The sequence below is a fragment of the Lepisosteus oculatus genome, chromosome 10 (assembly GCF_040954835.1).
Source record: "Lepisosteus oculatus isolate fLepOcu1 chromosome 10, fLepOcu1.hap2, whole genome shotgun sequence".
NCBI classification, from domain to species: Eukaryota; Metazoa; Chordata; class Actinopteri; order Semionotiformes; family Lepisosteidae; genus Lepisosteus; species Lepisosteus oculatus.
Genome location: NC_090705.1, coordinates 37,680,701 through 37,705,694, shown reverse-complemented (window position 1 = coordinate 37,705,694; position 24,994 = coordinate 37,680,701). Strand labels below are relative to the sequence as shown.

At 33.0% G+C, this 24,994-nt stretch overlaps 1 protein-coding gene across 4 annotated transcripts in view; it reads left to right on the top strand.

The window, feature by feature from the left end:
- The first annotated feature begins 4,950 nt into the window (after positions 1-4,950).
- The window catches only part of trps1 (trichorhinophalangeal syndrome I), a 135,328-nt gene continuing 115,284 nt past the window's right edge, over positions 4,951-24,994 (top strand). Inside the window, exon 1 of one of the 4 annotated variants that reach the window (XM_015357079.2) lies at positions 4,951-5,225. Coding sequence is in view for 1 of the 4 variants with exons in the window: in XM_006635570.3 (XP_006635633.2) it covers positions 5,513-5,522 (10 nt within the window). In the remaining 3 variants the exon portion in view is untranslated. Of the gene's footprint in view, positions 5,226-5,394; positions 5,527-17,905; positions 17,968-24,994 lie in introns of those variants that run through there. The other 3 variants (XM_006635570.3, XM_015357081.2, XM_015357080.2) reach the window with 3 other exon arrangements.

Here is a 24,994-nt window from a genome sequence, read left to right as displayed (position 1 = left end):
AGTCAGGGCTCAAACTTATCAGTTTGTATTTTCTGACAATATTTACTTTTATATGACGTAGTTGGTCAAAGGGTTTTCTGAACTATTCCTAGAATGTTTTTTTTATATTATGGTAGGATATTTTTTTTAATTCCCAGTCTACTGAGCACATTGTAGTGCCACTCACTAAGTTTATAAGAATCTTTTAATAATTTGAATTGGAAGACTCCTTTGCACTTTTTTACGTTTTACAGTACACATGCTAAATTCTTGTTGATTAAACGAGATCATATTTCTTCAAAAGAGTAAAATGGCATTACATTCTTATATGATCAAATAAAAAGCTTTCACTTGATCAGTGATTGCACATATTTGTGGACAATGTAATGGTTTTACTGTACAGTATGAATTACATTTATCTTATTATATAAGTATGAAGTTTACTTTATTTTTAGATTATGCTACTGTATTGACTAACACAAACCACACACACAAATCGCTTTTAATTAGTAGTAATTTCTATGTTGAGCTAGAAAGAAAATCAGATCTAAATAGGTTTAGAATAACATCACAACACCACTTCATTTGCAAAAAGAAAATATGGAAATATGATATGGAAAATGTATCCATATCTTTAAATATCCATCTTAAAAAATAGTAACTTTTTCATAGCTAATGGTTCAATGGCAGGCTACACTTCAATTAATATCAAGAATATGATCTGTTTCTAAGAGATACAGTACATTATCACTGAAAAACTGTATAAATAAATGTGCATCTAACAATATATGTGATGTATTTAGACTTGTATCTTTAATGGAGTGAAAATATTCTGATGCTTGTAGAATTTTATGCAGGTTTATCTGAGCTTAAGGATATCAAGGAAATTACCAGGGGACAGTTTTGTCTGAGTTGGTGCTCTTGATTTAAGAATATTTTACATGATTTAATTCTTAATATTTACTGGATTTGTTCAGATATGTCAGGATTGTGGACATATATCTTGCTTCTGAAAATATAATTAATCATAAATGTAGATTGGGAATTTCTCATTAATAAAAAACAAAAATAAATGTGTTTAAAACCATCATACACACGTAAAAATGCTGTTAAGGAGAAATGTTTTTTTACCATTGATAATTAAGTTTGTTTTACTGTATACTTATTTGTGTTGATTTTACATTAATCTTTTTACAGTATTATAATTAGAGTCCTGGTTTCAATACAATAATGGCACTTTTTACATTCCTTATAAGTACAGAGAATGCATAATGGAAATATATTATTGTTGCCTTTCCATTTTAATGCTGATTTAAGCTTGTTTTAAATACATTCATTTTAGAATTTTGGACAAATCATATTACCCCAAAAAAATTTTCTGTAATAATAAAGCTTATTCTTCTGCATGTTTACCTTGTTTTCAAGCATTAAATCTATGACAACTGTCATATTTCACTGTTGTTATTATAATTCTTATCTGAGGAGAAAGAGCATTTTGCCTCAATTTACTATGCAGTGGCCCTGAATGAAATGTGGAAACTGATTTAACAAGGCAGCAGCAGTGTGAAAAAGTAAGTGATTGCAGGTGGGACAATGCTGCTGTTCCCCTGAGCAAGGTACTTCACTCAGATTGCGTCAGTGAAATTCCCAGCAGGATAAATGGGTGCAAATTTAAGTCACTTTGGATAAAAGCATCAGTCAAACAAATTAAACGTTATAATAATATCCTGCATGATACAAAGCTGCTGCAGACAATTTAGAGTAGAAGTGCAAAGAAAAGCATTTTATGGTTCCACCAAGAGCTTTCAGAACTTAAATTCTCACACTATCACTCTCTATTTTTTCCCATTTGGGGGCCTGAAAAAAACGTCTCCCCATAACTTAAATTTTGTAGAATTATCTGGATTTCAGTAAGGATGGGAAATGTTCTCAGATACAAAGAACAAAGTTGACGTAACGGGCATCTTACTTATTGAGTGACAGTCACAATTAATTTACAAACTGAAAGTAAAATGAAAAGGAGTTTGCAAACTTTACATTAGATTTCTGGTTATTAAGGACAATGCACAGTGTGTAGTTTAATAACCTAAAAACTCAAATATGCACTAAAATTCTAGCAATGTAAACCATGCACTGAAGAGCTTAAATCCTAATCCCTTTTGTGTCTGGGCTAAACAAACTTTGGTAGGAGTTAGGAGAACATTTTTTTTCCATTGTGATAAAGGACACAGTGCTTTACTTGGATTTAACAAGAAGACATAAGGCACAATTTCAGAATGATAAACATCAAACACCACCCCTTCTCTACCTCCAAACAAAAAATAACCAGCTACAAAATATTTATTTCCTTAAGTAGTGTTGCTTGAAATGAAACCCACCCCCTTCCCCCTAAAACCTTTCATTCTTACATCATTTATGTCTGTAGCACTTTTTTTTACATCTAACATGACTACTTTGTGAACATGTAACTGTAACTATAAAGTTTAAGTAAGCAACACAGGTGAATCAAGCAATGTACAGCGCAGGTTTAAAACAGCACACAGTGAGTATAATAATTGCCAAATTAAACTAAGATTTGATTTACTGATATAGTTCTGATGGAACATAGATTCACAGATTAACTGTTTATCCTGCAAGTCGTGTTTATTAATTTGTTATTTTTTCTCAGAACAAATATAGAACTGCTTTTATTTACATTTAATTTTCTGTGAATATTAGAAGCTTTTACTCACACTTACTAAACTACAAGGCATGTTTTTCTATACATACCGTACATGAAAAGAAATTGCACAATAATATACAACACATGTGCAGACATTTAAGGGCAAAGAGTAGCAATCGAAAACCTTTTCTGAAAGTTTTTGTTGTCCGGTAGTTGCGTATGCAAAAAGGAAACTTTAATGTTAGTTGTGCTTTCTGTGGAGTACAGTATGTAACCAATTTAAGGCAAAAACACATCAAATGTATATATTTACATAAATAGCTTTGGAAACTTTTGAAAATAGTGCCTTTATATATATTTATTTATTTAAATTGAAGTGCAAATTTTAAAATAATGCTTATCAAACACATTAAGGAAAACATTTTTTCTTGGATATACATTAAGGAAGAAGATGCATGTTTAGAGTTACACATGACACAGTATATGCTGTATACTGTATATACAACATGATAGAGATATGGATGCAAGATAAAATGATTAACTCATAGTACTAAGTTTTCATTTATTTACAGACTTTTCAAATTTCAACAATATTTTTCATACTCCTTAGGAAACCAAACTAAAATGGTGCCATTTTTATCTTGGAAAATTAAATGATGATTTACAATAATGATTTATTACAATAAACATGCTGATAGCATTATATCATATATATTATTTGGATCAGCAGTCTTGTTTAGGTTACTTGCAATGTCTGAAGTGTTAGCAGGAAATAATTGCCACGGTGCAACACTCATGTTATTATATTTCATAGAATTATTAAAAGACCTACAGTAGATAGCTTTATACAAATAAGTCACGGCTGGGCACATCGATAACTATCAATACTCATTTTTGCTGATTAAATTTAATTTGTGTGAGTAATTTAATGGAAACAATTTATAATTCACTATATAGCTCACAATACATTCTGGTAACATTCAAAATGGCAAACGTTTAAGAAACTTCAAAATACAAACTGCAAATAGATTTCCTTAGGAACATTTAAACTAGATGTTTGGCAAAATATATAACTACACTGTATGCCATAGAGAGGCATTTTATTGTTGACTATTTTCTGTTTCTGAGAAAGTAAAAATGTAGTGTAATAAAATCACTATTTTTTTCTGTACCAATTTTAGTATATCAGGTACTATAGTTACAAAATCTGTCCATGTTCTTATTTTTAATTTTTTTTCTACGATATTCGCGTATCACCGAAAACTCTTCGAAGACAACTGTGGTGTCAAATTTAGACAGACGAGGGAAACAGAAGCATTTTAACAGGGCATATTAGTCTAAAACTTGAAATACCTAGATGATTGATGGATACAACAGGAAAGTTAAATAGTTCAGTAGCAGACCATTTGCAGCTTACAAATTACACGACATGAAGGGAAACCAGGCGCTCTTAAAATTACATGGTGCTAAAAAAAGTATTTTTTTTAATCAATAAATGATCTCTGACAAGAAGGTCATCACAACATTTATGTATAAATAATTTGCTTACAGTTTTCAAAGCAGTTCAGTTTGTCATAATTATTGGATCAGAGAGAATATTTAGAACCGACTGCTGGCATATCTCTTTAATTAAAATTTAAATTAAATCTTCATGAATGTTAATCGAGATGCTGAAGCTATTATCGGCAGATGTTGTTTGAAATGCATACTTTTAAAAATAATTGTCAATAAAGAGTGTTGTATAGGAAATACAAGGGCATAAATACTTTTGGAAAAACTTAATTTTCGGATTTATTTAAGTACAGTATCCTAAGCTTCAAGGCAGTGCGCGCATCTCAGCAATACGATTGTACCATTTATTTCCATAAAGATCTGCTCTACATAACATGAATTACACGGGGAATCTAACGTGTAGAATGAGAACATTGTCATTAACTACCTTATTATAAAAAAAACAAGTATTTTATGAATGAATCTTTGTAACTAATAACGACTGAAGAAAAAAAAATACATTGTTGTGTGTCCCTGTCGTTCTTTATATTTTCTTAAATAACGAATCTTAGTAGATCGCGATCTTAGTAAGAAAGAGTGCGATATCGTTACGAATGTCGCATCTTATTATAGAGGGTTTATTCCATCAGGAGTTTTACATGGGAGACGTAAGTCAACCTGTAGCGCTCAATGTCCAAGAAACTGCTTGCTGTACGCAGTGTACAGCTATAGCATCTGTCTCTTTAAGAGCGCTCAGGCTAGGGTGGCGCTTTCCTCTGCAAAGGCTTCTTGATATTAATAGTGTTGGTGTCTTGAAACTGACGTAATGCTTGGAGTCTGAGGTCCTGACAAGCGATAACATTTCTGATAAAGAACTGAGCTCACTGCAAACTAACCTCCTTTTTTTTCAGTTACAGGCGTTTATTATTAAACACAGTCACCCCGATTGCACTTGCATAGGAGAAATCAGAAATCTCTAAATCCCCTAAAATAACCAGAGATCAACAAACAAACAACACAAAGACGGTTCATGGCTCAAGCCAAAGCTCCACCATCTTTCAGACTGCAAAGATTATTGCAATTTAATCAACAGGTAAGGTGAAAAGAAACAGTCAACGTAAAGAATGGAGCAAACAATGTGATGCGAATAATAGTTCCTGAATGCTGATCTCTTTAGGATTGTTATGTAATGTTGGGGAGAGCTAAGGGATTTTGTGAATCAGTTGTGAGCTACTTTGCTAAGAAAAAAGAGCAGGGCTTCTCAGATTTCACATGGCATTTAGGTTTTGTTGGGTCAAATGCATGAGAAATTGAAATTGGCTACTTGCAACTTGCAGTAGCCTTAATCGAGAGGTCACGTTCAAGAAAGGGAAGAAAAACATGATTTCCAGTAGGTTTGTGGCGAAGTTTTTTTTTCCCTTTTTTTGGTTAGTGCTTTGATACGTTTACCAGTTACAAGATTGTGACGGGCGAAAGTTTCTTTTAAGTGTTGTGAAATGTAGCGATATTATGTAGCGCATGCTGTGTACATATTGGTATTTATGTTCTAAATATGATACATGTTTAAGTTTTGTTAAAGCTTATAGCAGATGAGCGAAAAGGTTATCAGCTACGCTGCGGAACTGGTGGTGTTACTTAAAACTTTCTTAAAAGGAAGGTTTCTGTAAAAGGGTAATGATGCGTAACATAACTACGGAATGGGGCCGTGTGCTTGCAAGTTTGAAAACTTTCAACTGTGAAGTCTGATCTTAACTATAGATAAGCGATTAGAAACGTATACATGTTTTAAATGTGTTTGTCGCAGACAGCATCCTGAATGGGCTGTGTGTTTAATTCAACCGGTTACAAAATTCTGCAGTTTATCCAGAATAGTGGAATATAACTTTCTTTAAAGAATGTTTTACTGGAATTCAAATAAAAAGGGGGAAAAAAACCCAGGTATTTTTGTGTGAGTTTATGTTGCGATAGAAAACAGAACGAGGTTTTTTTTTTTTAAAGATAATCTTTATCTGCTTTAAGGTTTGGATTGAATTGTCTAACGTGGTTTTGAAGTTTTCAGCGGATATTGTTCTCGAACTCGGTCTCTACTTCTCTATATTAGGTATGGCAAGACTTGCAAAACGATGGTACTCTTTTATATAAAATTAAAAGATTAACAAGGCAGAATACTTCAAAGTTACGGGGTTTTGACGATGGCTTTAATGTAAGCAGACAGGCAGTTCGGCGCTATAGTTCAGTAGTAAAAAGTTCTGGGTAGCGTGACTAAGCAACATGTACTGTAGTTCTTAAGTACCTTTTCTAAAATTCCTTTTCGTGAAAGTTAACAAAGGAAAGTTATATATCTAACTCCTTATTTCCGTACCGTTTGATCAAACAAAAATGAATTAAAATATGTAAATTTCCATCTTTATTATTCTTTTTTAATACAGAAGAAGCGCTGATGACATTATTTCCAGACTTTCAAGACCAAATGCTTTTTTTATATTTGCTCATAATTTTAAGAGGAAATAGTTGCATGATTATTTTGGATAGTGATGTGTTTCTTTTATGAAAGTAACTAACCTGGTAGTGTAAATAGGCTGCGCTGATACTTGTAAATTAATTTAAAGCTTTTGGATTTGGCAATGCCAGCTTTAAGTCATTTTCAGAAGTTACCTGCTATCATCTTGAATCAATATTAGGCTGCTACTATGTATAGCTGGTTATGACACAAAAATCCCGTGTTGGTTCCAGTAGATGAATTACAGTATTTCCTGTAAACTGTGAAACTGACAACACTGTCTGGAAATGATACGGCGCTTCTACCCATGAAAGATCTCATTATTGTTGGTGAAAGTTTGTTAATGACGTGGCCAAGGCAAACAAATGCGGCTCATCTTTTGAAAAAAAAAAAGGCCATGTTTTCAACTTGTCAGATGAATAATAAGAACTTTCAACGAGAAAGTGCTACCAGGAAAACTGATATTTGATCAAAAAATACCAATACGGGGTAAATTATACTGTTATGCGTTATTAAACTCCTGACGGGGTTAGCTATTTCAATGTTATGTTACATATATTAGATGTTGTTATTATTAAACAGGCTAACCCCTACTTGATAAACAATAATAAACTATTTGAAAGCTGCTTACCTGCTCATTTCTATACTTCTATCCTGAAGTAACAGTTTTAATACTTAAAAGAATTTGGAGAAGTTCAATTAGGCACGTAAGAAAAGGCAGATTTTAACCTTCAGAAATAAGCTGCTTCTCAAATAGTTGGGCGAGAAAGTATTATTAAGCATCATTTTGTAAAGTAGTATTTCTCGGGGTGTGTTGTATTCTTCCTAGAAATACCATATGGTATTATTCCCTATATTGAAATTGAATAGTCTTTAATATGTTTGAAATGTAAATGGGCCGACTTCAGTTTATGCTCCAGTACGACTATAGATCAGTTCAATGTAGTGGGAACTTTACGGGTGACAAAAGAATTTTAGATCTCAGTGTTAACAGAACCCATCTGTGGGGGGCAACCATTTGTTACACATGGCTTTATAGTTTGCATGACTTAAGAAAAGTTAAGACATTACTTGTGTCTGTTATATTTATCTATTTGTGTTTCCATCGATTTTTTTTTTGTACAGTTAAATTGGATAATGTAAACGTTAGGTACCAGTAAGAAATTCTAAAGAAAAAGATCTCTTTAATGTGTCTAACATTAAAAAAGAATAAACAACAACAACAGGCGACTGACTATATTAGCAAGATGCTTGGAGTCCTATAAAGCCACCACGCCTGTTCAGAAATAGTTTTTAGTAATTCGAAAGTGCAGCTGGAATGTGTTCTTGTGTTCTATTTAATTTTAAAGGAACAAAGAATGCTGTACAGTAGATGAATCTACAGAATGTTAATTTGTTTTGTCTCCTGCTAACTTTAGACAAAATACTAGTCCGTCTTGAGAAATGTCTTATGCTCCTAACTGTAGTTTTCTTTTAATACATTACAATGAAAAAATGTTATAGCAAATACTAACGCAATACTTTATTATGATGGATAATGAAAACAATAATTCTGATGCATTCTGTATTTTGGTATAACTCACAGGAAAAAGAAAGACATAGTATATATGCTTCTGCTTTGTACAAAAAAACTTAGCTTGGGGACTGGGGACTGTTAGGACAACAACAACAGTTTGAGCTGTTCATCAGTAGTTTCCTATTAAAAGGATGTACAGTACGATATAGAGAATATTTGATATTAATGTACCCAAATTAAAAATGAGTACAGTGTTTTTTTTACTCTGCTAATACAGGAATTGGTATAAAAGGGAGGATAGTAGGATCTGCTTAACCATCAATTTAGTGAACTTTTTATCGTTTCAATAGGTTACATCTATAGTGGTAAAAGTAACATTTTTTCATAAGACTCACTCTGAAGAAATATTTTTTCTAGGATAAAAAATGTACGCCACACTTTGAGCAGGATGCTATATGAAAATGAACCTTTCATTTTTTTAAGTATTTTAATATCTGAGATCTGCCTTTAGGCCTGTGTGAGTACTTACACTGCAGTGATCTGACGATTCTTGAGTGGCTTTCTCTGATTTCTAAATGGAGAATAATCTGGAAAACCACTTTGTCGTTATTTGAAATTATGTTACAACATGAAAAGTTTACTGCAAGTAAACCAGTAAGAACAAAGTGCAGAAGAAAAATAACTATTTAAAAACTAAAATACTTGTCTAAGTATTCATTTTTACCAAAGTGCCCAATGCTCGGGGAAAAAAATGCTCTTGAAACAAAAGACCCTTTGAAAAAAAGGTGACACTGTCTCTTTAAAAAAAATGTTCCATTAAAAGTTTTTGCAAGTGGCTAGACACCTTCCCTGGTGGTTTAGTTTATCCAAGCAGGAAACTTTCGATTTTTTAAAACCATCTGACGTAATGCCAAAGTTTACTTTGAAAGAACAGACAGCAGTAATTGGTAGCCTTAAACTTTTAATAACGCTTTGGATTCATTCTGGTAACCAAATGGGTTGTTTTTCAGATTCAGGAAAATAGGACTGTGGTCGGAGTAAGAAAGGGCTGGTTGATGCAGTTATTTTTATTCTTGTTTTTAAATCTGTTATTTAAATCCTATCCTGCTGAGCTGTGCTGGATTCCTCCAAAAGGGCTCTTTTGTGATTGTTAGTGCATTTCAGGCTACTGCTCCTTGATAGTTTTGACAACTGTAGAGTTTTCTGTTGTTACATTAAATGAAGGAATATCCTTTTTCAAAGGTTGTTATTTGGTGATCAAGACACAAAACCCCACTTTAGAATCTGGTCTTGCTATTTGAAACTTCCTTAAAACATTTCATCTGACCTCCTAAACAACCAAGTCTCAAAATAAACACAGTCCAATTTAATTGGGAAACATATGTCCTGAAATGTATTTGTAGCTATCAAGAAATCCTAGATTTAGAGGTGAGGCCTGCAAGAAATTTGAACATTTAGGATTTCAGATACTACTAATTAAAGAAAGAGGTATTAGTATTAAAGCCATATGTGACAAAAAATTACATGGAGAAAAATGTTAAAATCCTCACATTCATTGAAGGTGCTTCAACAGATGCGAAGTGAGAGTAAAAGAAATTGGATGCATTCTTAAATTAATTATTTCTTGGTTGTAGGTGAAGTGGTGGTGGCTGTCTTAAAAAGTAAGTAACTTAAGAGGGAGCTAGTGTTTTCAGAAAAAAAAAGAAGTGCTGGAGTGAAACTTGCTGTTTTCCTACAGAGAAATTATAAATAAACATTTGGTTGTTCGCTACGGTAGCAGTCAGGCAGAAGCAGGCTAAGGGAAAAAGGCAGACAGTGCGTTTCATACATGACTTCTGACCAGTGTGGTAATTTGTCACAAGCTAGCAATACTTTCAGAGATGCATGTCAGCCTTTACTCCTTTGCTGGTGGAACATTATAGCTTTTTGTACCTGTTGTGAGAATGATCGCCACAATGGAAGGGGATACACTGGGGGAGTTGGAAGTTCAAATGGTGACTTACACTTTTTAAACTTTTACATCTATTTTTTGTGTTAAAGGGGAGTTCTGTGAGGAACCCCACAGCAAACTGCCGCATGAGAGCCTTCTAAATTGTAAATATACAAATGAAATACATTTTAAAAGCATCAAACTGTCAACAAGCAGCATATTATTAAATTTAAGGCCTTGATAGAATCATCTTATCTGTAACCAGGCAGAGCCAAATTTGGAAAGTTTTAGATGCTCTTCCAGGGATTGTGTAAAGTTTAGATAAGAAAAGATTTATGTTAGCAAAATGAAACCGCTGTGAGACTTAAAAAGAAATAAGTTGCTCAAAAGTTTTTTTTTGCCTGTGGAGTACTCCTTATTAGTCTGTCTTTCCATTACCTAGTGTTTTAGAGAATGGTACCTATACAGCTCTGAGGATAAGACCAAGACTTTTTAAGTTGCCTTCATTTACTATTTCATCTTCAGTGTTCCAAACAGTTAAATGTCCTTACTTCCTTTCAAAACACCACCACGATTTGAGGGTTAAGCGATGTGTTTAGCCTAAGATCTTCCTTACACATCTGCTTTCCAAGAGCTCCGATGACTCAGTCCTGTTATTTTTTTTGTTTTGTTTTTTCTTCTTTTTCTGGGGCTAAATGCTCTATCCAGCTGTGTGGTCCAGGAATGATAAAGTGGATGCATTATATACTGCAACATTGTTGAAACAGGTTGGGCAGGATAGCATGAAAAGTTGTTTTCCTAGCGAATGTTTCTTTACCTGCTTCCAATTTTGTCACCAGAGTCGTCTTTAGAGCTCAGAGCATCTATTCATTAATCAGCATCCAGTTCTGAGATGCTAGAATTAATTCATTTTCTTTCAGTCAGTCTATTTTTTTTGGAGGAAAAGGGGGTAGTGGTTTTTGGCTCGTAAGAAAATTAATGCCATACAATAGACCACCCTTATAGACAGTCTTATACAGTAGGCTGGAACTTGTTTATGAGTTTGATTTTTCAAACTATCTTGATATTGACGGTTAACAATTTTTACATTTTTTTTCCCTAGAGTTCAGTACTTTGACTGCTGTGGTAAATTTTATGTCCTTCAGTATTGAAGAAATCCCTTTTTTGTTGGCTCTTGAAGAAATGGAATTAAAAGGATATTTTTCATTCTTGCTTTGCAAACCAGACAGACATTGTAAAAAGACACAGAAAATCTGAATAATTTGTGATGCGTTACTGATTGTTTTTAAAAAACAGTACAATCATTGCAAATAATGCAGCGATTCAGCTGGGGCACTGAGGTATGTATTTGCTTATTGGAAAAACAGTTATTAAAATTTCATTTGAGTATTTTATTGCAATTTCTAAAATAATTTGCACTGTATTCTCACATTTGTATCTTCTAAATCTGGAGATGTTATTTCGTTGTTGCCTGATACAGTATTTATAATTATGAGCTTTCTATTTGCTGTGGTTTGGAATTTTATTGTAGAAATTTTATTTGTCATGCCTACATGTAAATTTGAAACTAAACTGTCTTGTGTCACAGCAATTCTTTCTTAAATAGGTTATTTGAAAGATAATTATTTGCTCTTGTATGAACCTAACAATAATTTAAACTAATAATATAAAATATGTTTCTATGAGCTAAAAGAGAAAAAAGTTCAGGAAATGTAAAATTTTGTAATAGCTGGAGACATGTATAACAAAGTTATTCTACACTTCTGTAGGACCAAATGCTTGTACTGTAGGAAAATTAGAAAATAGTCATACAATACATTCAATGAAGAATGCAGAGTATGTTTCAGTTTCATTTCAGTACTTTATCTGATTGGAAAGAAACTTCCAGTACTGTTAATGTGCAGTATCAGAATCTGAGTAACGTTCAACTTTTTAGGCATAAGATATGCAAGAGGCTACTACTAAAAGACAGTTTTGTTTACTTTTATCTGAGTCACAATTAATAAATCTGTGCATTGAGGTTCAAGGCTTTCCACAGCTAGTATATAGTCTTTGTAAAACATTTACTGTTCCTTTAAAATTCTGTAATATGCGTGAGCATAACATTGTTGTTGTATTGTAAAGTTATGAGTCCATAAACACGTGGCTATACATTTGTACAAAGAAAAGAGTTATAATAATTGGAGCTTACTGAAATCTTATATTAAAATCTAAAAAGTACAGTACATTTACAGTAGGTTAGAGGGATTTATTAGGGTGTTGTTGGATTCATTATATGAAAAAAAATGGGTACCTATTCCTCATCTGTACCTATGGGTACTAAATAAAAAGTCCTTTCCCAATTTAAGTTGCATACACTAACAAATCTTTTGCAAAGGTTTCTGTCTTTTCAGCAGATTGTATAATTATAAACATATGGTTAATTTTCCTGACTATACAAACTCACTAATAGTTACAATCAAATCACTTAACATGAGATGTTTAATTCTTTTCTACCTTCCCTGAGTACAGTGATGATAAATTGCCAAAGTCAAATGAATTAACCCTTAATCCACTCCCCTAAAACATGTAAAGGCACGTCTACCTTCTCAAGTTTGCTTTCTGTGGTACACTTGATTCACAATGAGCTGGCTGAATGCTCAATTGGTAACTTCTGTTTTGAGTAAGGCTGATAATTGATACGAACAGAGAATTCTCTTTGCACAGCAAGGTTCCATTTCACAGTCTCGCAGTCGTAACCATTTAAAAGTTCTGAAAATACAAACAAAAGAAGTAGCCCATAACACAATTAAGAAACGGATGAATAGTTTCTTTTATTATCTGTATACCAGCGAATTAATCTATTTGATTTACGTGTGTTATCCCCTTTTCCCAATATTAATATTAATGTCGGCATATTTTGCTGTGTATGTATGGTTGAGCCTCGTTTGACATAGATTTGCATATGACTTTAATTTAAAATAGTTACTCAAATAAATGATCCTTGTCTCTGTAAGCGCATTCTTCTTACAAGTATGTTTTAATTAATGTACATGCAAATCAAGTTGCACTGTCTTCATGTGTGTGATTGCATATCAGTTTGAGGAGCTTGTCTTCTGAGCAAATATGCATACTGTACATGTTTTAGAGTAAGTACTTTTTTCCTAAGATGACTGTATTCTGATAATTGATAAACTGTGAGTGATTATTGTGCGAATTGATGAAACAAAAATAATTTTAATAAATTTAAAACAAAAATAATTTTAATAAATTTTTGTAGCCTGATAACTTAACTATATTTACATTTTTTTTATATGAACTTGCTCAAATTCAAAGCTCTAGTAATGTCACACCAGTAAATTGAAGTAGCTCAACAAACCCAGGTGTACAGTTTCTGAAAACTTAATGATTGCTGCTGAACTATGCCAATCACATGAGGCATTATTAAAGGATTTGTCAGGCAAAAGGTTATGTGGTTACAGTGTTAACATTGTGAGATGTAGAAATCTAGCAGGAATTTTCTTTATCTTATCAAACATAGGTGTTTTCCATTATAGATGTATAGTGTTTAATTGGATTACTATTGGAATGGTGACATTTGAACATCATTCTGAATGAGGTGGGCTAACTTATCATGTGTAGTATGCTGACAACTTGCTGGCTGTGTGTTTAATATCGCATTAAGACTCTGTTGGTTAAATTAAGAGAAGCCTCTAACTTGTTCAATCCTGGTATTTATTGGTCATGTCTTTTTGTAACGATAATAAGGTAAATTCTTCCCAATAGGACTTCCACAAACTGTGTATTATTTTCAGCAGACTGTGAATGAGGATATCCCCTGAATTGATACTCTTGAACAAACATAATTTGAAATTATAGGAAGATGCTCAACTTTCTGTTGAGGATATTGCCTTTTCCTTCTCATCCATTGTAGTTTATTGTTTAATTGTTATTATTTTTTATTTACCTTTTATTAATCTTTAACAGTCTTAGAATATACATGTCTAATTTATATAACCTGAATGCCAAAGTTGTTTTTTTTTAAAAAACAACAACTGTAGAAATAAAAACATGTACAGTACAATTTCAAGAATTCCGGAGTTCTCTTGTAAAAAATAACATTTTTGGAATTCTGCTCCTATTATTTGACAAAGGCCATAAGTATGAGTATAAGTATGAGCCTAAAATGCACATATTACTTCGCTAGATGCTACTGTGGAACTCATAATGTCAATGCAGCCAGAACCTTGACCAGGTCTAGTGCAAGTGATCACATTACTCCTATCCTGGAGTCTTTGCACTGGCTTCCTGTCAAATTCCATGTGGACCTTGAAAATCTTTATGGTCACCTATAAGGTTCTGCATGGTTTGGAACCTCAGTACCTGTCTGAAGTATTATCACCCTATTTCCCACCTCAAACTTTCAGTCTAACTGTCCTAACTGTCCCCCCAAGCCCATCTACATTGTATGGGTGACTGGGAATTCTCCAGTTATGCCCCCAAGCTCTGGAACCCTCTGCCTCAGGATATCAGAGAGTCATCTTCTCTAAACTCCTTCAAATCCAGACTCAAAACCTTCTTCTTTAGAAGAGCCTTTACTTAACTGGTTCCATTCTTTACCCTTCTGCACATACTATACTTCGTACCACCATCCACGGTCTCCTCTGTTTATTGTAATTATGTTTTATCTTGTGTATTCTTTTTATTTATTGTTGTTGTTGTCATTTTAGAAAAAAAATTCTTTGAGAGGCCACTATTAAAGGCACTATATAAAATAAAGTTAATTATTTTATTATTATTGTAATGCAGCTGACTTTTATAAAAGTGCAATAGAACCTGGCTGTGCAAAGACAGTTCTCTTCATATATCAATTATCAGCTTTATTTAGTACAGAAGTTAACAAATGGTTACGCATTATGGTGCGTTGAAATTTGTAATAAGATGCGGAACAGATAGATGATGTGAGACTGCCAACTCCTCTTTAATTAATTCAAGTGATGGTGATCACTTGTGCACATATTATTCTTGATTGTGGAAAAGAAAAACAAAAGCAAATTCAGAGTTCTTGTCACGGTGGTCAAAGGTCTGATTCTCCTAGAGTGAGCGTAGGTTTAGTAGACGCACATTTTAAAGTGAGAAAAAGTGAATTGGAAGGGTGATAAGAATTAAACTATTGTACCACATTACAACTTCAGGGGGAAAGGCAGAAGTTACTGTCCAAAATAAACACAGAACTAAAAGACTAAAAGCATTTTAAAATCATTTAAAAATGCTATACAAACACAGTGTTTTCAAATACCTTTCATAAGGTGTGTTCCATACCTGTAAATGACTACCCAGTGGATGTATGTTTTTTTTATGAAGATAATGGAAATACTGCTTCATATACTTCACAAACATATATACACTTCACAAAGATATTGTGCCTAACCTTGACAAAAACAAACCAAATGAATATACGGTATCCTCAGTGATCATTGTCTATGGAAGTGAAAAATAGGAAGGGTAAATGAAAGTACAGTAAATGTGCTGCCACCTGATAGCTTTGCATATTCATATATTTCCTCATGGTTTAATATTTTACAATGTTTAACCCTATAGCATTAATTTAAATTTGATTAGGAGAAAGCAAAGGGATTTTCTCAATATCAAAAACAAAGGAGTTACTCATAATAATATACTATTAAAACATTATGTATAAGCTTGAAACTGCAGAAAAAATAGTTTTACAGAGAAGCTGCAGAAATATGACTTAACATAAGTCTTAAAAACATTAGAATTTTAAAAACACCTTTCATGTATTTATGTAGAAGGCTAAGTTACAAATATTATCTTTTTCATTGTCCTCAGTGGCCTAAATGATTTGTTTTACAGTTTGCAGTCAGAAAAAAATATTATCTCCTTAAAATATTTAGTCCACTTCAGAAATCATTACAATATCAGAAATGTACAATCCGGAAATCGTGATTTATATCGGTAGATGCATCTGGCATTGCTAGATGCCATTTATTTCTGAGGAAGCAATTTCCAAACTGGCTTGCATTATGGTACAAATGAAAAAATATGTTGCAGAAAGTTTCGTATGTGAGATGCTAAATCAAATGGTCTGAGAGAAAGTGACATGAAATGAATGGTTCTAAAAATAGCCTTTTAAAAAAATACCTTTACAGTAATTGCCTGTATTGATGATATACATTTCTGTGTTCCACCTTTCTTCTCAAAAGAGTACTGAAGAGATTATTATAGGATGAATTAAAATTTTTTCCTCTATGAAATTTTAAATACTTATTTTCATAAACAATCCCATTTTATTTCGCACACAGTGGAAACAGTATCTCTTTAAGTTTACCGCGCTCTGAGACTTTGCTGGGTTCCTTTAACTGTGGCTGTGTTTTCTTTTAATGAGTTCCAGGAGAGCTGGAGTCTGTTATCTTTCTTTTTGTACCTTCACATAATTCTTCCGAAATTCCTACGGTTTGAGACGAAGCTGAATTGCTGATCTCTGCCGCAGCACCTCAACACCTATTATGGTAAACAGACACAGAGCTATTTCAGTTCTCCTCCACTGATAGACCATGGTTTGAAATTCTTCTTATTTGTCTTTTCAACATGTTCTTAACTTCTAGATAGGAGATAAAATATCTATAAACAGTACTTGAAAGGAAATGTAAATGTTTATAGGCTTGCTGCTAAACTTATCTGATATTGTTCTTATTTATACATTGTGGACTTGTGTGAGTTGTTCTGTGCTGAACACAGCCAACGCTTTTAGCACTCGATGAAAACTTTGCCAGCTGCAGCCCACAGGGAAGATTTAAGGTGACAATTGGATTGTAAAAGTTATAATGAAGTAAACTAGAAAGGATGATGTGAAACAAAAGAAAATCAGATCCCCCATTTTTAGTTGTGCACTGAAATGAATACACTTAAATTATCACAAAGCAAAACCTAAACCTCAAAACCTCTCTGCACCGTATTACAATTTAAAGGCTTTGAATTCAAGAACTACTGTTTTTTGTTATACACTAAAACCTTCTTGGGTCTGTTAACTTTGTTGCTAGGCCCAGTCTTTGGAATAATTAGCTATCAGGAAAAGGACAATTAAGTCAACTTTCACGAGTGTCTCTGTTTTATTATTACTGTAAATATATATTGTAAATTGAGGAACAATATAGTTGTTTTGTGCGTTACTTTGCTTCATCTTCTTATTTGAACAGTATCTTCTCTTAAGGAGTTATTTTTCCATTAGTTAGATGTCCTGAAATTGAAAAGGAAATCCCCATTAGAAGCATGCATGAAAAACTAATCTGGGAATCGTGAGAATCAAAAGTTCAATTGATTAAAAGACAAGGATGACAAAAATATGAATAAAATACATACTGGAAATTAATGTGGTTACTAATTAAGCAATACATACACAATCAAGTTTAATGCTATTTTGTATGAAACAGAAGCCAGTCCTGCCAAAATCATTGAATGTTGTAGGTGTTAAAAGCTGAACTTTGTTATGTTTTACAAGCTTTACCAAACAGATTTTCCTTTTTGCTGCTCAGAACCACGTGACTTAGGTTATGTCCATGGTGGATGCAGATTGCAGCTCACAGGTTTGCAATCACATTTCACTTTTTTTTTGGCTGTGAATTTTACTGATGAGTCATGCTTCAGTGATGTGTGCAATCACACCAACGAGTAGGTGGACTAATGAAACTGGAACTTATAATCAGAATTGAGAGAACATGAGAACAAGACACAATTTATTTCCAGGAGACAGCCTTAAACAATTTCACATGGCTAATGTAATATTTAAATAATACTCCCTTTTTATCATTTGTACTGCATGATAGATCCCCAACATAGCTGGAAGGAGACCAAACATCTCTGAGTTTTCTTCTGTTGTCTTTGAAGGCCAGGTCAGTGGTGGTCTCTATAATGTATTTTGATTTTTGGAGCTCAACTTTATTTCTACAATTTAATTTCCAGTATATTTTGTCCCCAATACCAATTTCCAGTAGATTCCCGAAAATCTACTTTTATTTATTACGTCGATTGTTTAATGTTCAGCATTCGTGCTGTCACCACTTCGATATTATGTATTTTTTGCAATAGCGTTTGATGCAAGTAGAAACAATCTGAAGAAAAAACTTGAGGGTGTTAACCAATGTACTTCAGAGCCATGTGTGTTAAGAATTAGTCTGTTTTTGTATTTAGATACCATGTAACATGAAAAAAAAATCCATCCAGTGATAGAATTTGACTCAGTAGTAATGAAATTGGTAGAATCACTGATAATTCTATTTTATAGATAGTGTGTTAAATATTTCATTGAGGCCTACTCTTTCTCCATTCTGTCATGATGTATTTCAGTTTTCTAAGATTTTCAATAGACAACAAAACTCCTGTGCCCTTCTTGAAAAAAGGCCTAGACCATGGCATTTTCTTTTGTATCTTAAACTCTTTAAAATTAAAGAGTGAAAGTCAAACATACTGTATTTAAATGGTTTGTTGTAAACTTTATGATATGTTTCAAAGTATACCTAGGAATCATACTGTGTGTCATGTAAAGAAATAGAGAACTATACTGTGTTATACTTGTGGTGATTAAAATAATCTTTAAAATAGCAGAAAATAGCAGTTCAATTTTTCTGAACCTTGCAAGTAAACTACTCTACCAGATAGCTGCTAAACATTGAGGGCCATGGGTTTATAAAGTTATGTATTATTTTTCTACTTACAGCACATTTATAGTTAGATTACACTTTCAATACTGATGAAAGAACCCACTTGTTCTGCTTAAAACAGTACTCTGGAGTTGTTTTTTCACCTACTGTACCTGTATGTGTCTGTGGTTTTCAGTGCAAAGTGAATTTGTTTCAGAAATAGAATGCATTCTGGTCCTTTATTGTTGATTTTAACTAGGTTTTTACAGTTTTATTATTGTTTTAAAAGTATAAGTCAAATATTTTATTGCTGTTTGCAGTGGTGTTGATGACATTGAAAGATATACTGTACATCATGTTTACAAAGATCTTGCATGGGTTTCAGGGATACAGCCCTTATATTAAAAAGAATCATAAAAGGGAAAATTTCAGTTTGCTATTAGGCTTGGATACTTTAGAAATGTAATATAATGTTACCAAGAGATTGAGAGATATTGAGTGATCAGAAATAGTTATTGTTGGTCTAGTGCTTTTCATATAATCTATTAAAGGAATTAAACATTAAAGTAATCAGTGGATTCATTTCATAGGTACTACCCTAATAGGTCCTATGTACTGGGGAAAATATTGGGTTTCCTTTAGGAGATATTGAGATTCTGCTACCTTAAAATGGATGCACTGATTGAAGTGCAATTATGCGATCCTTTGAATCTAAAACTTAATTTTTAAAGTTGTCCAGTAGATTCTGATTGCAGTGTTTTGTCTCATTAATTTTTTATGACGCAGTATGTGATTCTGAAGCAGGCAATGTGATTTGTCTTGTTTAAATTTATTATAAATTGTTGTTACACTGACTATGATTCACTTTATAACCATCACAGTTGTGGTGTGGGATTTTTTTGGTATTACTTAATATTGCAGTATTCCTGTCCATGGTGTTTCTTGGTTCCTTAAACGATATTTTGAACTATATCCTGTTTATTGCAGTTAGGTTCTATTGCCATCCTTGAGGGTAGGACATTGAGGAGGTAAGAAATGACATTCATAAAAATCTCATAATAATCGTTTCAATTATCAAGTGGGATAGAGGAAATGAAATCTATAGTCCTGCTGCAGGCTATTAAATAAAACAGTCTTAAATTCCTTCATTGTAAAGCATGGAGCAATTGAAATACAATTATTTAGTGGAAAATTTTAACACCAAGTTCCATGTCTTCAGCTTACTGAAGGAATTTCATAAAGAAAAACGAATTGATTTGAATTTTACAACACCCTTCAAAGCTGGTGAAATCAGTTTGGTATTTCAACAATGTTTGCTGTCTTCTTTCCTGTTGCTAAATGCTTTATATTTTTAGAGGACTGTATTCAGCCAAGTCCTGCATGTTGCCTTTATTGGTGGAAAATACATGTTTTACATATGAGATGTGTCAGAGCTCATAGGTTTTAATTTTCATTAAAGAAAATAATTTTAGACCTGTGTAAATGTTGACAACTTTAAATGTTCTTTCATCTAGTTTTTTTTAAAGATGTCAAAAATACCGTCATGTAAAAGCTATTGTTTGAGAAAAAGTATAATTGATAAATCTTAAAAAGAATCTTAATTAAGTGGTAGATCACAGCCTTAGAAAGAATTGAATTGAATAGTGATGGCTAACTGAATAAAAATCTTAAAATTAAGCTCTGTCTCTTTAAAAAAAGTGCAGCTCAGGGCTATGAGGAATACTGTGTGAAGCGACCTGATTCACATTTGCATTCACTTGAATCTTTTAAGCCTTTTGAAGTTGTGATCTGGGTACAACGACCGATCTGCCTTATCACAGGAAGTGTTGCGGAAAGCAGTTGTTCTTTCTTTCTCCAGTTCCCAACATGTGTTGATTAACAACTGTGGTCTCTGAGAACTGATCATTTAGACACAGCCCTTATGGGGAAGTGAATATGGAGACATTTAAAAAAAAAACTTTCAATAGTCATTTCTTAATTTATTTGGGGGAGCAAATGGTATAACATGGTTTTATACAAGATGACTAATGGACATATGTAAATTAACTTAAATGTTTGGAAAATATTTGCCACTTTTCACTAATCACTTTTATTATATTTAATATATACACAGCCTTGCAGAAGTATTCAGACCCTCATACCGAGTTCATAATTTGTTGATGTAAATCTTGCAATCACTTTGAAATAACAGTATTAACTACATACATAATATATTCCATGCATTCAAATTATAAACAAAAAGGAAGACTAAATAGATAATATGAAAGAAAGATAGAAAGGTCTTCAAATTATTTGCTGTGTGAAATTTAAAATTAAATGAGCGCAAGTGGCTTCTGTCTACGTGCAATAATGGTGGTTCTCATGAACCTAAAACCTCATGACTAAAAGCACCTTTTTCTGTAAGGTTCCCAGGTAGGTAGAGAACTCAAGCATGAAGACTAAGCTGCATTCGAAGTAGATAAGGGATAAAGCCATTGAAGTCATGTCCAGGCGAGCATGATGCAATCATCAAAAAAATTAACACAAAGATGAACACAAAGCTGACCTGTATGACATCTCAGGTTCCACATGTAGTTTGCAGCAGAACACTAGAGTAGATTGGTATAAATGTGGCAAAATGTGTTATGGTCAGATGAGATCATATTAGAAATTATTGGTCTAAATGCCGAGCGCTACATTTGGCTCAGATCCAGCATAGCCCATCGTCCCAGTTAACATACAGTAATCTCTACAGTCAAACATGGTGTTGGCAGCGTCATACTATGGGAATGGTTCATTTCAACAGGGACAGGAAAGCATGTATAGATTGTAGAAAAACAGTGCAATATACAGGAAAATACTAGAGGAAAATCAATTTCAGTCTGCCAAAGACCTAAAAATGCAGCAGTACAATAATCCAAAGCACAAAGCCATAGGTACACTGCAATGCCATAACAATAAGAAAGTGATTGTCCTTGAGTGACCCAATCAAAGTCCTATATAGAATCCTACTGAAATCTGTGGAGAGATTTGAATACTGCTGTCCATAATTGATCTCCAGGCAGCTTGAAAGAGTTTGGGTAAACTGGCCACCGAGCCAATATGCAAAGTTGGTACAGACCTACCCAGAAAGACTTAATTGTAATTGTCGTCAAAGGTACTTCCACCAAAACCGGAGTTCACTGGTCAGAATACTTATACAATCAACATATTAAAGTTTTTTTTCTTTCCTTAGTTTTTATATACATTTCCTGTATCTTATCTTACCCTTAAAAAACTTCAGTGTGCCCATTTGTGCTTTGACTTAAAAGATAGAGTTTAAAACATTGTTTACATTGCTTTTTTTACATTTGCAAATGAGACACCATAAAAAGGGTCTGAATACTTTATATTATGTCAATGTGATGCGGGTTGAATGCCATGAGAGTTATTTCCCAAATAATTTGAAAGGTTGTTTCAGCTAACATGTGAATAAATAGCTATCATCAAGGTTTTTTTTCATAGGGATCAGGTCTCAAAAATAACAAAAAGAGTAAATCATTATACCATCTCTTGCTTTTCTTTGTATTAAGTTGCATTATTTTTTAATGTCTTTATCAGATGTTGATATAAAAGGTCTTTTATTAGTGTCAGTTCATTGCTAACTGCATCTTAATGCAACTTTTCGTTTCTTAATAAGTGTGAGCATGTTTTTTACATACTTTAAATGGGATACATTCGACCGGCCATATTTGTGGATAACCATTTGTGTTTTAAGCATGCGATTGTTTTGGGCTTGGAGTGATTTTATTCTTTCACAGCAGTAATAAGATTTCATTTTGTTTTCATGTGCCTTTCCCACCTGCTCTTTTGTCATTTACTGTGTTTTTTTCTGCTGTAATTGAAATTGCTAACAGCTGCAAGTAAAGGATTCCTTTAAGTAAGAAATTCCTTAGTATAGAAACCCACTTACAAACATTTTTCTTAATAAAACCTGTGGCATATTACTTATACCACTGTAGCAATCCACATACTGTGACTCATTGTTGTGCATTTGAATTTTCCTCCCCATTATTGGATTTTTGAGATGCAGAATGAACTTTATTGTTGTTTTAGTCCAATTAACATATCTTTCCTTAAGTACATTGAGTGGCCAGATTGATACATCATTATTTTTTTTTAAATATAGTCTGCTTATTTAAACCACATGGTTTTAACTTTTCTCTTATTTTCTGTTGTTTTTGTACAATTTATATACAACATGGCATCTTTCACTGTCAATATTACAAGAAAGCATCATTGACTAAGAGTACCATAATTAACAATGTCTTTCTAAGCACCTTTCGTACTTAAAAATTAAAGAAGTATACATTTTGCTCATTTTAGCTATAGCTCAATGGTGTCTCAGTATGTTGCAAAATATTTTTCTATGAAGAGTGCTGTCTTTGTGTAACACTTTTGGTTTAAGAGAAGGTAATCGTGTTAAAAATAGTTTTTATTTGGAAGCTGGTATTTGTCCAAGGAAAAATTATTGAAACTGATAAATTGAAACTTCATAAGTGCTGTGTTCTCACCTTTGGGAATAGCTGTACTGCTTGATTTCATTCTCTTGGCATTTAGCTAATGATAATTAATTGTAGATGTTTTGTCTTAGTGTTTCTCATAGAGCTTGCTCAACTACTAAGACAGAATATAGATGTATTTTTTAATCTTCTAAAAGTTTAAATGCCAGTCTGACAATAAAACGTGTGGCATTCAGCACCATTTTCTTAGTCTCTTGTAGTGACATTAGAAGTGTTCTGCAAGGGAAAGAAATGAGCTCCTTTTTAGACATGACCACACACACATGGTATGTACTGTAGACCAAAGCATGTCTCTCAGCATACACTGTTAAAATATATATATGTATTTAAGAAAACTAATCTGTTTTGGAGCCCAGCAAGATTTTCTCATCTTATGTTACAAAAAGTCTTTACTCTGATTTTCTTAAATGTGCTGAACAGAGTCATTTATGGATACAAATGCCCAGACAGCAGGGCACGAAGAGAGTAAAAGGAAAATTTTTGATCAGCCGAGTGTGTGACGGATAACAGAGCTACAACCAAAGGAAAAGCATCCATCCTTAGTTTTAACGTTATTTTTCCTATATATGTTGCTTAACTTTGTTTCCTGTTGAAAAACAGCACTATAGGTTTTTATTGCAGTCATTTATAAAGGGAAATGAGAGTAGTGAGGTGAACCACCCTGTTGGTACAAGATTCATAGAACTCAATTCTCTGCCTGGATGATCACAAGTAGGGGTAATTTAGTTGCAGTAACCATCAGTTTGAAAGTCAGAGAATCATGCCAAGAAATGAAATGTAATGCAAATGTATCAGTTGAATTATGAGGGAGAGTGATTGTCTAGTTTTAATAAACATTTTTGCCACCTACTGAAGAGAAATTGACCCTTTTTATGTTTTATTAGGTACTGCAGGATACATAAACTAAAACATGCGTTTTTATGCTGGCACTTAATTTTTATCAGAAGGTCAAATAGATTGTGGAAAATTATGCGAGAGGTTCATGCTTTGTGTGTTTTAAATAGGATTCCTCTGATTTTTCAATTTAAATTTTGTGTTACAGTCATTGTCTATACGTGTTAAACAAAGTCTTCGTTTTTTAGAACACCTCCTGTATCAGCACCCCTCTCTACTGTAAACCATATGGATTTTCAACAATGATTTACAATGTTTTGCCCGCTGATTTTAACAGTGTAGCAAATGGCAACAAACCAAACAACAAACAATTTCACTTATCGGCAACTGATTTCGCTTATGGTTGCTCTGTTCACTTCAAAGAACTTTCAGACCTGAAACCTTGATATGTAGGATAAATTATTCTAAGCTTAGCAGTGTTATTGTTTTAGAATAAAACATTGAATGCAGAGCGGAAAGAATAATCCATTGTGTACGAATGTTTGTTTATTTTCTGAGGTCCCATGGTGCCTGGACAGTCTCCTAGGACCTCCAGGCATTGCTGGGCCTCTGAATGAGAGCCAGTGAAATAGTTAATTTGTCTTTCATTGCAGAGGAAATAAAACTGCTGTTTAAAAACTTTTTCAAATGCTTTTTCTGATTTGAATTTTGACTTTAAGGATTTTGTTTATATGGTGCAGTCTTGCATAAACCCAAGACATTTAGATGTGGCCATTATTAATTTAATTTTTGTTCCATTAAATATATTCATCTTTTTTATATAACAATTAAAACAAGCAAAATTAAAAAAAAAATTGAATTAGAGGGACACAAAATGCATGTGCAACTTTCTAATAAACCTTCTT